The sequence below is a fragment of the Elephas maximus genome, chromosome 22 (genome assembly GCF_024166365.1).
Source record: "Elephas maximus indicus isolate mEleMax1 chromosome 22, mEleMax1 primary haplotype, whole genome shotgun sequence".
Lineage (NCBI taxonomy): Eukaryota > Metazoa > Chordata > Mammalia > Proboscidea > Elephantidae > Elephas > Elephas maximus.
Genome location: NC_064840.1, coordinates 3111651 through 3128196, shown reverse-complemented (window position 1 = coordinate 3128196; position 16546 = coordinate 3111651). Strand labels below are relative to the sequence as shown.

Below are 16546 nucleotides of genomic sequence, written 5' to 3'. Positions count from 1 at the left end.
CTGTGGTGAGCTGGAGAGCTGAGATCCCAGCTAAAGGGGACAGCTGCTGCTGAGCTGGGGCCGGTCCTGGGTAGGAATGGTGGTTCGATATTGCCACATCTCTCAGTTTTCAAAAGATTTCAGAAATTCCAATTTTTATATGAAAGCTCCCGATTTTAAAATACCAGCTCACATTTTTTTTTCTTTTTTAAAGCACTGTGTGGCCGAATCAAAACAGAGCTGAAGATCATATTTAGCCTGTGAGCCGCTAGTTTACCAACCCTGCTTTCAACTGTTCTTTTCAAGACCCAGGCTGAAGTGTTTTGTTTTTTTTTTTTGCGGTGAGGTAGATTCAGACTCAGGGCAGTGACCCCATGTGTGTCAGAGGACTGTGCTCCCCAGGGTTTTCACAAGTAGATCGCCAGGCCTTTCTTCTGAGGTGCCTCTGGGTGGACTTGAACCTCCAGCTTTTTGGTTAGTAGCGTTTTCAATCCCCAGGGATACCGCAGACTGGTATCAGCCGACCCCAAGGTTGAGGGGCATGGTTCAGGCAACACTAAGCAGTTAGGCCCATTGCGCTCCTGGTGAACCCCCAACTTGCCCTCTCAAATGCTGTTCCCCGCGTCACATAAGTCGTCCTCCAAGGAGTTTCCACTGGGCTTCACACTCTCCCCACGTCCTCCTCCTCTGCCCGGTTTTGGGGTGCCTGGGCCTGGGAAAGAATTGAAAGAGACCCGGGGTGTGACCCCCTTGCAGGAGACTGTGGAAGCCGGCAAGGCCCCCGGAGGGCCCCATGAGAACTAAGATCCCTCCCAAGTGCTTGTGGAAATGAGGCGCAGGTGCCTCTCGGAGGGTGCCCCCCCCGCCCGGGAGCAGTGTCCCCGCGGCCTCCAGCGGCGGCTGAGCGCCCACTCGCGGACACCCTGGGCCTCGCCGCCGCGCGGACCTCCCCGCGCCACCGACCCTCCGGAACCGGCGCGCACGGCCTGGCCCGGGGAGGGGAGGGTCGGACAGGCCCCCACCCCGCCCCGCCCGGCGCCCGCGTCGTCCGCCCGCCTCCCGGGCCTGGTGGCGGCGGCCAGATCCCCGTGGCCGGGAGGCGGCGGGCGGGATGCGGCTCCTCTTTCTGGCGGTGCTGCGGCCGCACACGGGCAACGCGGTCACCGCCCAGCGGGTCCGGTAGGTCCGGTGGGCGCGCGGGGGGCAGCGAGCATTCTCGATCTGAGCGTCCTTGCCCGGCCCGAGAGGCGCGCCCGGGATGCGGGGACGGCCCGGGGTGGGTGAGCGGATGGTCGGGGCGTGGGGAAGGCCCGAGATAGGGGGCTCGGGGACCAGCCTGGGGTAGCGGGGACTGCATGGGGGTGCAGAGACAAGCGAGGGGGATGCGGAAAGTAGCCCGGGGTGCAGGGGTGCAGGGACAGCCCGAGGGGTGCGGGGACCGGCCTGGGGCGCAGGGGTGATCCGGGGACGATCCCGGGAGCGCGCGGATGGTCGGGGGTTCCACGAAGGCCCGAGAGAGGGGGTGCGGGTACCAACAGCGGGTGCAGGCACTGCCCGGGGGTACGGGGTGCGGGGACCAACCTGGAGGATGCAGAAAGGGCCCTGGGTGTGGGGACTAACGAGGGTGCGTGGATGGTCCGGGGATGTGGAAAAGGACGGAGAGAAGGAGTGCGGAGACGAGCCTGGGGTCGCGGGATGGCCTGGAAGCCTTGCGGGGGGGGGGGGGTTCCTGTACCAGCCCTGGGGATGCAGGGACCGGCCCTGGAGTGTGGGGACCAGCCAGGGGTGCATGGTCTGCCTGGCGTGCGGGAGCGCTTCGAAGGGTGCGGGGACCAGGGGGTGGCGCAGGGAGTAGCCCGAGAGTGCGGGCCTAGAGGGCCTGGGGTCGGCCTGGGGATGCAGTATCTGCACGTGGAGAGATGAGTACTCAGCCCAGGTGTCTCGGCGCCAGCATTCCCGGGCCCTAAAGAGAGAGGTTGGCTGGCTGCCCTGGGGGCTCCACGAACCACACCTGGACCAAGCAAACGCCCACATTCAAGGTCACCAATGGTCTCCCAGACTGAAGACACCCCCCAAGCGACCAGCACCTGGTGACCTTAGAACATGTCAGGGCGTCAACATGGCGCTGCGTGAACGATGGTGCTGGCCTAGTTGATGTGATCAGTGTGGATGGACATTCGGCAGAGATAGCCGTGACGGGTCTGCCGAAGCTACCGGGTGCTCTCCCCAGATCTCTGCTGTCCTCCTTTATTCACACCGCTGATTGTTGGGAGCTCACTGGGGTTGGGGGCATGGCCGGGAAGAATGCAATGTTACATCTTCATGGCACTTACCATCTAGTGAGTGCGGGAGAGACAGGATGGAGACAATCGAGCATGTGCAGTGGTAGAGACAAGTAAACCAGTTGGTGATGAAGTGGATTCTGACTCATGGCGTGGGTGGTGCAAATGGTTCGAGGCTGGACTGCTAAGTGAAAGGTTGGAGGGTCCAGTCCACCAGAGGCACCTCAGAGGAAAGGCCTGGCAATCTACTTCGGAAAAATCGGTCATTGATAACTCTGGAGCACGGTGCTACTCTGACACACTGGGGGCACTGTGAGTCAGGTGGACTAGCCAGCAGCTGGTCATCATGCTCTCTGGAGTGGATATTTGAAGTATCCCACCAGCCCCTCCTGTCTTCCTGTCTTAACACTAATCTTTCTCTGTGTTTACATTGTTTTGTTTACTTCTGTGTTGTTTCCTCAGAGCCCTGGGGGTGCAGTGGTTAAGACCTACAGCTGCTAACCAAAAGGTGGGCAGTTCGAATCCACCAGCCTCTCATTGGAAACCTTATGGGGCAGCTCTACTCTGGTTTTTTTTTTTTTTTTTTTTTTATAGTCTCCTGAATGGCTGGTAAGCCCCTCAGGGCAAGGAGGTGCCGTGTTCCCTAGGATCTGCCTTGTATTCCTCGGGTGAAGGAGTTAAGCAAGGTCAGGAATTCACAGCTGACTGCATCAGTGCCTGAAGCTTAAAAGAAGCTCCGTTTTTTTTTTTTTAAACAAACTGACTGCATGAAATTTCCCCATTGACTTCCCCTCTGTGGGTCTGCTTCCTCATCAGTGAGATGGTAATCTGGCCTACACCAAGCTTTAGTGGTCCTTCCAGCTAGAACATATTAGAGTTCTCTTTAAGCGCGTAAGCGAAAATCACCACAGAGAAATCCGCTTTCTGAAACTCACTGGAGACTGGTCAGTTAGGATTTCTTCTGTACAGGATGGTTTTATGGCACAGTCGTGACATTCCGGTCATTCACTGGGTGTCAGGCAGTGAGGGAGGGGCTGTGGTCTCACCCCCACTACTCTCAGGAAGCTTGTTCCAGTGGGGGAGAGACTAAGGAGAAAACAGATGTGAGGGGGGGTCACTACTGATAGTGAGTAGGGCTATTAAGAAAAAAACGAACCAAAATAAGACAAATGGGAGACATAGTGGTGGGTGGGGCTGCTATAGATAGTAAACCAAACCAACCTGTTACCGTGGAGTTGATTCTGACTCCTAGTGACCCTGTAGGACAGAGTAGGACTGCCCCATAGGGTTTCCAAGGAGCGGCTGGTGGATTCCAACTGCCGAACTTTTGGTTAGCAGCCGATCTCTTAACCACTGTGCCATCAGGGCTCCACGTCAGGTAATGGGCTCCAGGAAAACCCAAAACCAAACCTGTTGCCCTCAGGTCGCTTCTGACTCCTGGCGGCCCTGTGTGTGTCAGAACAGAACTGTACTTCATAGGCTTTTCGTTGGCTGATGTTTTGGAAGTAGATCGCCAGGCCTTCCTTCAAGTCGCCTCTGGGTGGACTAGAACCTTCAGCTTTTCAGTTAGCCGCTGAGCGTGTTAGCCATTTGCACCCCCCAGGGGCTCCTAGGCCTCTCTGAGGAGGTAACCTTCAAGCCTGGACTTCAGTGACAAGGGAAAGCCACTACTTAGAGCGAGCGCTGGGGAAAGGCCCCAGAAGTGGGTCATGGCGACAATTACTAGTCCTGGGGCTGGAGGAAGCTCTGAGTGTTTGAGAAACAGGAAGAGGTTCAAACTCACTGGGACAGAGTGAGTTTGGGCTTAGTGCTATGAAGTGAGGCCAGAGAGGGGGCCAAATGTGGCTGTCCCTTCACACATGGCATGGACAAGAGCCAGTGCTTAAGAAACTAGGGCAAGCTCCTGGAATTGGACATTTCACTCCTAAGTAGTCGTGTGTATGGGAGCCCATGTCTACCAAAGGCCCAACCCACCCAGAGGGCCACTGGCTGGGCATGTTCCAGTGGGGAGCGACTAAGGAGAAAACAGCAGTTTTTATCCAGAGTCAAAGGTAAACCAGAAAAACCACTTTGCCAGCTGCTCTCCTTAAGTTCATCTGCTCCGTACCCATCACACTGCTCACAGGTCCTGCACCTTTGATGCTATCTGCCTTGCTAGGCCTGGGGGCTCAGGGGAACGGGGCAGACACGTCCTGCCCTCGCTGACCTTAGGCCCGAGAAGGCCGACATTGGACTAGACAGCAGGGCCACTTGGTCAGATGCTATCATAGATGTGTCCCTGGTTGTGTGTGAAGCAGAAGAAAGACCGCAGTCTGTGCCTTGGTCCTCTTCAGCCCACTGTGCCTTCCCTCACCTCAGGAAAGAAAGAGGAGAAACAGAAGTTGCTTGAAGATAGATTCTTGTCTCATTTCTGTGAAAGTTAAGCAACTTGAGGAAATGGCTCTGGGTGTCCTGTGTGGGGAGGGGAGGGGGTTCCCACGGTTACGGAGATTTCCTGTGATTTCAACAGTAAGCAGTGAGGATTAGAGGGTCTTCTCAAATATTCTCTGCTAAGGACCCCTAGGATCTCCAGATGACTCTGGGCACTGGGGGAGAGGAACCCCCCACAAATGAATAAGATGGGATTTCCCATCAGTGTAGCAGAAGAAGGGTTCTGAGTTAGATAAGAAGAGATTTAAAAAAGAGAAGAAATGGGTCCATTCTTATGCTCCGAAATTTGTAAACGAACACCTGATACATCGATAGCTAAACTGCTGAGTGTGTGGATAAGGGAGGTCTGGGGCGCTGTGGAAGCTTGTTGGGAGGGGGGAACCTATCCCAGTTCAGGAGTCAGGGAGACCATTGGGCTTAGCAAACTGATGACGGGCACAAACCCTGGGCTGAGATTTTTGTTACTTGCTGTCAAGCTGGCCCTGACTCATGGTGACTTTATGTGCACTGGAACAAAACGTTGCCTAGTTCTGCACCATCTTTATGACTGTTGATATGTTTGAGTCCAGCACTGCGGCTGTTGTGTACTGCATTCAACCTAGGGGGCTCATCTTCCAGCCCTGTATCAGACTGTATTCTGATGTGAGCCGTAAAGTTTTGATTGGGTAATTTTCAGAAGTAGATTGCCAGACCTTTCTTCCGAAACCTGCCAACCACGGGTGACCCCACTGGTGTTTGACGTAACAGTGGCCTCACTTCCAGCAGCACAGCAATGTGCAAAGCACCACAGTACAACTCACAGGCAGATGGGCGGTGGACTTTAAATGTACATCAATGTAAATAGTGTGCAGTGTGAGTTAGTGTTACGATATCCTAACGGCTGTCAGCATTTAAAATACCCTCATTAGGCACCTACTCTTTGGGGCCTGTTAGAGGTCTACGTCAGAGGACTTGTCCTTTAGCATGAAGGACTTCAGAAGAAGTTGATAGTGTTTAATATACGAGCTTTCCTGGAAAGATCACACAGCAGGGATCCAGGGAGTCTACCTGCAGAGCAGCATTGAGGGGCCCTCACCTCCTGGAGCACTGTCCCCTGGCCCAGTCAGGTGGGCTGGTCTTGCTGTCAGAGCAGGGTCCCATGTGCCCGGACTGAGTGAGTATTTCACACAGGTGAAAGTCAGAGAGGGACACCTGTTGCCCATAGAAACAGCTGTGGTCCTGCCGTCCTGCTTGACAGAATTTGGCCTGGGCACTTCTGTCATTGGCGCCCACCACCTGGTGCTGAGGCCGGGGGCGGGAACGTGCTGTTCTCCAGCCATCTCTGCCTCCCAAGGCTGTAAATACTTCCGAGAAGAGCGGGACATCCTCACTGAACCAGGCTGGTTTAGGTTAGTTTCACAGTAAAATTTAAAACTAAAAACAGTTGAAAAACTAAAGGGTAAGCTAAAGACTTGGCAGAAACAAAGAACATCCAGCTCGTTATCATCTGACCTCTGGTTCTTGGGACTTGAGCCAGAGGTCTGCCTTACTGCCTGCTGATCTTGGGTTCCTCAGCCCCTGCAGCTACGTGAGTCAGGAGAAGCCTCCAGCCTGATGCCTAACCCACCCATGGACTTGGGACTTGCCAGCCTGTACAATTATGTGAGCCATTTCCTTGAGATAAATCTCTCTCTATCTCTATATGTGTATGTGTATATACGTACATGTATGCATATACACATATGTGTGAGTGTGTGTACACATATATTAAAAAAATCCATTGTTGTTGAGTCTATTCCGACTCATAGCAACCCTATAGGACAGAGTAGAACTGCCCCATGGACTTTCCAAGGAGCACTTGGTGGATTTGAACTGCCAACTTTCGGTTAGCAGCCGTAGCTCTTAACCACTACGCCACCAGGGTTTCCATACACATACACACGTGTGTGTGTGTGTATCTTCACCTAAGTTAACCCATGGAGGGGAAAGAAATTGCATGAGCAATGGATGCAGAAAAAAACAAAACGCAATGTTGATGTAGTAATTAAGTGATGGGAACCCAAAGTTTTAACTGATGTTCACCTGAAATAGGAGGCTGGTCCTTGAAACATTGAGAAATCTTCTAAATTAAAGGTGGACGAGCCTGTGGACGCAGCCCACACACGTATTTGCGTATTGCCTGTAGCTGCTCTCGCACTACCATGGCAGAGGTGAGTGGCTGTGGGGAGACCACCGTTGTAGAGAATGTGTAAAGATGGTTATTGGAACTAAGGACAGGGTACAGGATTTGGGTTTCTTCAGGCCAGAATAGGGAATTCTGAGGGCTAATTCAACACAGGGCCCAAGGGTGTGGGCATCAGAATTATTGTGGGTGTCATCACCGTTGACAGCTGGACTTTGAGCAGTGGGTGGTGACTGTTTGTTCTTTCTCTATTGAGAAGGTGTCGAGCTGGAAACGCTTTAGGTAACAGCGGCAAACAGAAGCCCTAATCGATACTGGCAGGGAAGTGGTGCAGTTCTGAATTCAGCTGGATTGCAGGCCTGTGGGAGCAGCACAGAATAAGTGCATGGGGGAGGGAAGGCCAGTGTTTCTGTAGGGAATTCCTGGAGATAGGGGATGTATACTAAGTCAATGGGAGGGGCTACTTCATTTTTTTTCTGCTTAAGTAATAGGTATTGAAGGTCAGTTAATGTCTTCACTCAGCAAACATTTCTTGAGCATCTCCGTGGACGGGGCTGGGAATAGACAGGCAGGCCCGCTGCCCATGGAGTACATGTCATCCAGCCACTGAGATTTCTACACACCAGCCCGACACCCAGCACGACTGCAGGTCACTTGGAAGAAGGGTTTATCCTTCCAGCAGGAAAGACAGACAGAAGCACATAATCACAGCAACCGTATATATATTTATTTTTTACACTATAAGTGCAGGTCCTGTGTGGCACAAACAGATTGTGCTCCACTCCTACCTATGGGCTGGCGATTCAAACCTACTGAGCGGCGCCTTGGAAGAAAGGCCTGCTGACCTACTTCTGAAAGCAGCCATAGTAAATCAGTGAATTGATTAGTTAAGTAGAGTTATTGACAGGGGAATGAGAACAGAGCAATTTAAATGTGTTACAAGTGAATCAGGGTAAAATTTTGGTCCATAGAGGATTAAGGGGGAAAAAAACACACAGTTTTCATTTTGAGATATTATGACATAAAGTCAGTGTCAAAACGCCACTTATATGTAATAGATGAAAACATGGCCTGCAGCCATGTTCTCTGGCATGTCCATTCTGTGTGGATTCTCGAAGTGGCGTTCAAATTCACATCTTCCCACTTATCAGTGCATTTGTCATTGGCTTCTCATTTCTTAGGGTTTCAAGAAGAGGATGGAATAGCAGTTACTCCCCTGTGCTCAGAAGCTTGTTGAATTCATGTATTTCTACCTGGATCATTTTTTTTTTTTAATAACTTTTATTAAGCTTCAAGTGAACGTTTACAAATCCAATCAGTCTGTCACATATAAGTTTACATACATCTCACTCCCTACTCCCACTTGCTCTCCCCCTCTTGAGTCAGCCCTTTTAGTCTCTCCTTTCTTGACAATTTTGCCGGCTTCCCTCTCTCTCTATCCTCCCATCCCCCCTCCAGACAAGAGTTGCCAACACAATCTCAAGTGTCCACCTGATATAATTAGCTCACTCTTCATCAGCGTCTCTCTCCCACCCGCTGACCAGTCCCTTTCATGTCTGATGAGTTGTCTTCGGGGATGGTTCCTGTCCTGTGTCAACTGAAGGTCTGGGGAGCGTGGCCGCCAGGATTCCTCCAGTCTCAGTCAGACCATTAAGTTTGGTCTTTTTATGAGAATTTGGGGTCTGTATCCCACTGATCTCCTGCTCCCTCAGGGGTCCTCTGCTGTGCTCCCTAGCAGGGCAGACATCGATTGTGGCCGGGCACCAACTAGTTCTTCTGGTTTCAGGATGATGTAGGTCTCTGGTTCATGTGGCCCTTTCTGTCTCTTGGGCTCTTAGTTGTCGTGTGGCCTTGGTGTTCTTCATTTTCCTTTGCTCCAGGTGGGTTGAGACCAATTGATGCATCTTAGATGGCCGCTTGTTAGCATTTAAGACCCCAGACGCCACATTTCAAAGTGGGATGCAGAATGATTTCATAATAGAATTATTTTGCCAATTGACTTAGAAGTCTCCGCAAACCATGTTCCCCAGACCCCCGCACTTGCTCCCCTGACCTTTGAAGCATTCTTTTTATCCCGGAAACTTCTTTGCTTTTGGTCCAGTCCAATTGAGCTGACCTTCCATGTATTGAGTGTTGTCTTTCCCTTCACCTAAAGCAGTTCTTATCTACAGATTGATCAATAAAAAGCCCTCTCCCTCCCTCCCTCCCTCCCCCCTTTGAAACCACAAAAGTATGTGTTCTTCTCCATTTTTTCTATTTCTCAAGATCTTATAATAGTGGTCTTATAGAATATTTGTCCTTTTGCCTCTGACTAATTTCGCTCAGCATAATGCCTTCCAGGTTCCTCCATGTTATGAAATGTTTCACAGATTCGTCACTGTTCTTTATTGATGTGTAGTATTCCATTGTGTGAATATACCACAATTTATTTACCCATTCATCCGTTGATGGACACCTTGGTTGCTTCCAACTTTTTGCTATTGTAAACAGAGCTGCAATAAACATGGGTGTGCATATATCTGTTTGTATGAAGGCTCTTGTATCTCTAGGGTATATTCCTAGGAGTGGGATTTCTGGGTTGTATGGTAGTTCTATTTCTAACTGTTTAAGATAACGCCAGATGGATTTCCAAAGTGGTTGTACCATTTTACATTCCCACCAGCAGTGTATGAGAGTTCCAATCTCTCCGCAGCCTCTCCAACATTTATTATTTTGTGTTTTTTGGATTAATGCCAGCCTTGCTGGTGTGAGATGGAATCTCATCGTAGTTTTAATTTGCATTTCTCTAATGGCTAATGATCGAGAGCATTTTCTCATGTATCTGTTGGCTGCCTGAATATCTTCTTTAGTGAAATGTGTGTTCATATCCTTTGCCCACTTCTTGATTGGGTTGTTTGTCTTTTTGTGGTTGAGTTTTGACAGAATCATGTAGATTTTAGAGATCAGGCGCTGGTCGGAGATGTCATAGCTGAAAATTCTTTCCCAGTCTGTAGGTGGTCTTTTTACTCTTTTGGAGAAGTCTTTAGATGAGCATAGGTGTTTGATTTTTAGGAGCTCCCAGTTATCTGGTTTCTCTTCATCATTTTTGGTAATGTTTTGTATTCTGTTTATACCTTGTATTAGGGCTCCTAGGGTTGTCCCAATTTTTTCTTCCATGATCTTTATCGTTTTAGTCTTTATGTTTAGGTCTTTGATCCACTTGGAGTTAGTTTTTGTGCATGGTGTGAGGTATGGGTCCTGTTTCATTTTTTTGCAAATGGATATCCAGTTATGCCAGCACCATTTGTTAAAAAGGCTATCTTTTCCCCAGTTAATTGACACTGGTCCTTTGTCAAATATCAGCTGCTCATACGTGGATGGATCTATGTCTGGGTTCTCAATTCTGTTCCATTGGTCTATGTGTCTGTTGTTGTACCAGTACCAGGCTGTTTTGACTACTGTGGCTGTATAATAGGTTCTGAGGTCAGGTAAGGTGAGGCCTCCCACTTTCTTCTTCTTTTTCAGTAGTGCTTTGCTTATCCGGGGCTTCTTTCCCTTCCATATGAAATTGGTGATTTGTTTCTCTATCCCCTTAAAATATGACATTGGAATTTGGATCGGAAGTGCGTTAAATGTATAGATGGCTTTTGGTAGAATAGACATTTTTACTATGTTAAGTCTTCCTATCCATGAGCAGGGTATGTTTTTCCACTGAAGTATGTCCTTTTGAATTTCTTGTAGTAGAGCTTTGTAGTTTTCTTTGTATAGGTCTTTTACATCCTTGGTAAGATTGATTCCTAAGTATTTTATCTTCTTGGGGGCTACTGTGAATGGTATTGATTTGGTTATTTCCTCTTCGGTGTTCTTTTTGTTGATGTAGAGGAATCCAAGTGATTTTTGTATGTTTATTTTATAACCTGATACTCTGCCAAACTCTTCTATTAGTTTCAGTAGTTTTCTGGAGCATTCCTTAGGGTTTTCTGTGTATATAATCATGTCATCTGCAAATAGTGATAACTTTACTTCTTCCTTGCCAATCCAGATACCTTTTATTTCTTTGTCTAGCCTAATTGCCCTGGCTAGGACTTCCAACACGATGTTGAATAAGAGCGGTGATAAAGGGCATCCTTGTCTGGTTCCTGTTCTCAAGGGAAATGCTTTCAGGTTCTCTCCATTTAGAGTGATATTGGCTGTTGGCTTTGCATAGATGCCCTTTATTATGTTGAGGAATTTTCCTTCAATTCCTATTTTGGTAAGAGTTTTTATCATGAATGGGTGTTGGACTTTGTCAAATGCCTTTTCTGCATCAATTGATAAGATCATGTGGTTTTTGTCTTTTGTTTTATTTATGTGATGGATTACATTAATGGCTTTCCTGATATTAAACCAGCCTTGCATACCTGGTATAAATCCCACTTGATCAGGGTGAATTATTTTTTTGATGTGTTGTTGAATTCTATTGGCTAGAATTTTGTTGAGGATTTTTGCATCAATGTTCACGAGGGATATAGGTCTATAATTTTCTTTTTTTGTAATGTCTTTACCTGGTTTTGGTATCAGGGAGATGGTGGCTTCATAGAATGAGTTGGGTAGTATTCCGTCATTTTCTATGCTTTGGAATACCTTCAGAAGTAGTGGTGTTAACTCTTCTCTGAAAGTTTGGTAAAACTCTGCAGTGAAGCCGTCCGGGCCAGGGCTTTTTTTTGTTGGGAGTTTTTGATTACCGTTTCAATCTCTTTTTTTGTTATGGGTCTATTTAGTTGTTCTACTTCTGAATGTGTTAGTTTAGGTAGGTAGTGTTTTTCCAGGAATTCATCCATTTCTTCTAGGTTTTCAAATTTGTTAGAGTACAATTTTTCATAATAATCTGAAATGATTCTTTTAATTTCATTTGGTTCTGTTGTGATGTGGTCCTTCTCATTTCTTATTCGGGTTATTTGTTTCCTTTCCTGTATTTCTTTAGTCAGTCTAGCCAATGGTTTATGAATTTTGTTAATTTTTTCAAAGAACCAGCTTTTGGCTTTCTTAATTCTTTCAATTGTTTTTCTGTTCTCTAATTCATTTAGTTCAGCTCTAATTTTTATTGTTTTCTTCTGGTGCCTGATGGATTCTTTTGTTGCTCACTTTCTATTTGTTCAAGTTGTAGGGACAGTTCTCTGATTTTGGCTCTTTCTTCTTTTTGTATGTGTGCATTTATTGATATAAATTGGCCTCTGAGCACTGCTTTTGCTGTGTCCCAGAGGTTTTGATAGGAAGTATTTTCATTCTCGTTGCTTTCTATGAATTTCCTTATTCCCTCCTTGATGTCTTCTATAACCCAGTCTTTTTTCAGGAGGGTATTGTTCAGTTTCCAAGTATTTGATTTCTTTTCCCTAGTTTTTCTGTTATTGATCTCTAGTTTTATTGCCTTGAGGTCTGAGAAGATGCTTTGTAATATTTCGATGTTTTGGACTCTGCAAAGGTTTGTTTTATGACCTAATATGTGGTCTATTCTAGAGAATGTTCCATGTGCGCTAGAAAAAAAAGTATATTTTGCAGCAGTTGGGTGGAGAGTTCTGTATAAGTCAATGAGGTCAAGTTGGTTGATTGTTGTAATTAGATCTTCCGTGTCTCTGTTGAGCTTCTTACTGGATGTCCTGTCCTTCTCCGAAAGTGGTGTGTTGAAGTCTCCTACTATAATTGTGAAGGTATCTACCTCGCTTTTCAATTCTGTTAAAATTTGATTTATGTATCTTGCAGCCCTGTCATTGGGTGCATAAATATTTAATATGGTTATGTCTTCCTGATCAATTGTCCCTTTTATCATTATATAGTGTCCTTCTTTATCCTTTGTGGTGGATTTAAGTCTAAAGTCTATTTTGTCAGAAATTAATATTGCTACTCCTCTTCTTTTTTGCTTATTGTTTGCTTGATATACTTTTTTCCATCCTTTGAGTTTTAGTTTGTTTGTGTCTCTAAGTCTAAGGTGTGTCTCTTGTAGGCAGCATATAGATGGATCGTGTTTCTTTATCCAGTCTGTGACTCTCTGTCTCTTTATTGGTGCATTTAGTCCATTTACATTCAGGGTAATTATAGATAAATAAGTTTTTAGTGCTGTCATTTTGATGTCTTTTTATGTGTGTTGTTGACAATTTCATTTTTCCACATACTTTTTTGTGCTGAGGCGTTTTTCTTAGTAAATTGTGAGATCCTCATTTTCATAGTGCTTGACTTTATGTTAGTTGAGTCGTTACATTTTTCTTGGTCTTTATCTTGAGTTATAGAGTTGTTATACCTTTTTGTGGTTACCTTATTATTTACCCCTATTTTTCTAAGTAAAAACCTAACTTGTATTGTTCTATATCGCCTTGTATCACTCTCCATATGGCAGTTCAATGCCTCCTGTATTTAGTCTCTCTTTTTGATTATTGTGATCTTTTACCTATTGACTTCCATGATTCCCTGTTATGTGTATTTTTTTTTTAATTAATCTTAATTTGTTTCTTTTTGTGATTTCCCTATTTGAGTTGATATCAGGACGTTCTGTTTTGTGACCTTGTGTTGTGCTGATATCTGATATTATTGGTTCTCTGACCAAACAATATCCTTTAGAATTTCTTGTAGCTTTGGTTTGGTTTTTGCAAATTCTCTAAACTTGTGTTTGTCTGTAAATATCTTAATTTCGCCTTCATATTTCAGAGAGAGTTTTGCTGGATATATGATCCTTGGCTGGCAGTTTTTCTCCTTCAGTGTTCTGTATATGTCGTCCCATTCCCTTCTTGCCTGCATGGTTTCTGCTGAGTAGTCAGAACATATTCTTATTGATTCTCCCTTGAAGGAAACCTTTCTTTTCTCCCTGGCTGCTTTTAAAATTTTCTGTTTATCTTTGGTTTTGGTGAGTTTGATGATAATATGTCTTGGTGTTTTTCTTTTTGGATCAATCTTAAATGGGGTTCGCTGAGCATCTTGGATAGATATCCTTTCGTCTTTCATGATGTCAGGGAAGTTTTGTGTCAGGAGTTCTTCAACTATTTTCTCTGTGTTTTCTGTCCCCCCTCCCTGTTCTGGGACTCCAATCACCCGCAGGTTATCCTTCTTGATAGAGTCCCACATAATTCTTAGGGTTTCTTCATTTTTTTTTAATTCTTTTATCTGATTTTTTTTCAGCTATGTTGGTGTTGATTCCCTGGTCCTCCAGATGTCCCAGTCTGCATTCTAATTGCTCGAGTCTGCTCCTCTGACTTCCTAGTGCGTTGTCTAATTCTGTTATTTTATTGTTAATCTTTTGGATTTCTACATGTTGTCTCTCTATGGATTCTTGCAACTTATTAATTTTTCCAGTATGTTCTTGAATAATCTTTTTGAGTTCTTCAACAGTTTTATCAGTGTGTTCCTTGGCTTTTTCTGCAGTTATCTTAATTTCATTTGTGATATCATTAAGCATTCTGTAAATTAGTTTTTTATATTCTGTATCTGATAATTCCAGGATTGTATCTTCATTTGGGAAAGATTTTGATTCTTTTGTTTGGGGGTTTGGAGAAGCTGTCATGGTCTGCTTCTTTATGTGGTTTGATATGGATTGTTGTCTCCGAGCCATCACTGGGAAACTAGTTTTTCCAGAAAATCCGCTAAAAAAAAAATGCAGTCAGATCCCTATCAGAGTTCTTCCTCTGGCTCAGGCTATTCAGATGTTAATGAAGCCGCCTGGGGAGGGTGGGGGAGGGAACAGAGAGAGAGGAGAGTAGCACCTCAGAATATAGCCAGAGTTGCTTGTCTTGCCTAGAATGACTATTATATCTGAGATTCCTGCGGGTGTGTCGCCTATGTGTGCTGGCTGTGTGGAGATTGCCCCCGGGGGGTCTGGCCCACTGGAGTCACGGTCAGATCCTCCGCTTCCAGCCCCACGCGCAGCGTCAAGGCTCCCCTGCTGGGACGGTGCACTCTCGACTCCAAAATCAGTCGCTGCCTCCTGGGGACTTCTCATCCCTCCAGCCGCGTGGCCGTGCCGCCCCCGAGAACTAGTTGGGCCTCCTCCCGGGGTTAGTTCAGATGGGTGGAGCAGCTCCCCGTGCTTGTGCCATGACCGAGTGTCCCGGCTGGGACGCTGTTCTCCCTGCTCCAATACCAGTCGCTGCCTCCCGGGGACTTCTCCTACCGGCTGCGTCTCACGCCGCCCGCGCGACCCGGCTGGTCCCCTTCCTGGGGTTAGTTCAGGGGGGTGGAGCAACTCTCCGTGTTTATGCCGTACCTGCGTCCAGTCCAAATCCCTGCGGGACGGTTCCCCGGCTGGGACACTGCTCTTTCTGCTCCAAGACCAGTCACTGCCTCCCGGGGACTTCTCCTACCGGCTGCGTCCCACGCCACCCGTGGAACCGGCTGGTCCCCCTCCCGGGGTTAGTTCAGGGGGGTGGAGCAGCTCTCTGTGCTTGTGCCGTACCTGACTGGTACACTGGCTCCAGGCTCTGGAAACAATCGCTGCTTCCCCGTATTAGTTCGTTCTCCGTCTCTAAATCTGTGTTTGTTGTTCAGGGTTCGTAGATTGTTATGTATGTGATCAATTCACTTGTTTTTCCGTGTCTTTGTTGTAAGAGGGATCCGAGGTAGCGTCTGCCTAGTCCGCCATCTTGGCTCCGCCCCCCCGGATCATTTTTAGGCTGAAGGGTCAATAGCTAGACTGGTGACAGAGTTTTTTCCTAGTTCTGCTCGTCTGTTGTCATCAGTATTTCCAAAGATGTCTAGTTGCGGGTGGGGGTATCAGCAAATGACAACAACTGGATCCAAATAGACGGTGACGACGGTAAGATGAAGGTATAGGATGCCCTTCCATGGGACAAGCTGGAGTAGATCATCAGACTGTTGCTTTCCTTTACTTGCAGCGTGGCATGGCAACATCGTGTATTTAATTTACTTTTGGAAAAGAGAATGGAAAAAGAGGGAAAGACCAATTACCATTCACGTAGTAATGATAGACGTGACCTGGACGTAAGTGTGGAGTTTCTTCAGAGGGCTTCAGTTCCCACGTGGTTCCCAGGATGTAGGAAACCTGGCCATTGTGTGATCACAGTGCTTAGAGACAGTACTACTACTTCTCTTTTTCTTTTCACTGTTACTATTTTGTACAGTATGTCCCCAAAATCCAAACCGGCCGGTTCATCTGCTGTTCAGTGAAAGAAATAAATCTATTTCATTGTCGGATTAAAAGGGACAAAGGGGCTATATTGGACTTGAAAGGTGGCTTTGTACTGTAGTACCTTCTGGGTGGCTTATGGGATTTTCAAAGGCAGTTTTGGTGTACTTAATGGTGTACTTGCACGTGCTGATTTTGAACCTGAAGCCGTGAGTACAGGACGTGAGTGCGTCGTTCAGGTAACTGCTGTGCAGAGGGATCATAATACGGATGAGCTCACGGCCTTGTGGGAATGGTGTGTGGTGGGAGCGGGGCTGTTGGGAGGTTTCCCTGGAAAGGGCTGCTGTTAGGGAAGTCCCTGTTTCAGAGGAGGCTCCAGCGTGTGTGCCATGTGCCAGGTCCTGCTGGTGAAAGACCAGGGCTGCAGCTGAGGGTGGGAGGGGAGGAGGGTGCAGCTGGCTGCACCTGCAGGAGACGTGGGCGTGAAGGGCACTGTGCAAGGCCGAGCCTTCAGACTGCTCCCCCAGACACCTTCATCCGTGAGTGTATTCAGTCAGCAAGGCAGGAAGGGCACCCTCTCACAGAGTTTACAGGGGGTGCTGGCTGTAG

The 16546-nt window shown here is 47.2% G+C and overlaps 1 protein-coding gene across 3 annotated transcripts in view; it reads left to right on the top strand.

Annotated features, from left to right (window-relative positions):
• Positions 1–1045: 1045 nt before the first annotated feature.
• Positions 1046–16546, top strand: part of GLT1D1 (glycosyltransferase 1 domain containing 1) — a 77498-nt gene continuing 61997 nt past the window's right edge. For all 3 annotated transcript variants that reach the window (XM_049866233.1, XM_049866232.1, XM_049866231.1), the window contains exon 1: positions 1046–1158. In XM_049866233.1, coding sequence (XP_049722190.1) covers positions 1091–1158 — 68 coding nt within the window. In that variant the 5' untranslated portion in view covers positions 1046–1090. The remainder of the gene's footprint in view (positions 1159–16546) is intronic.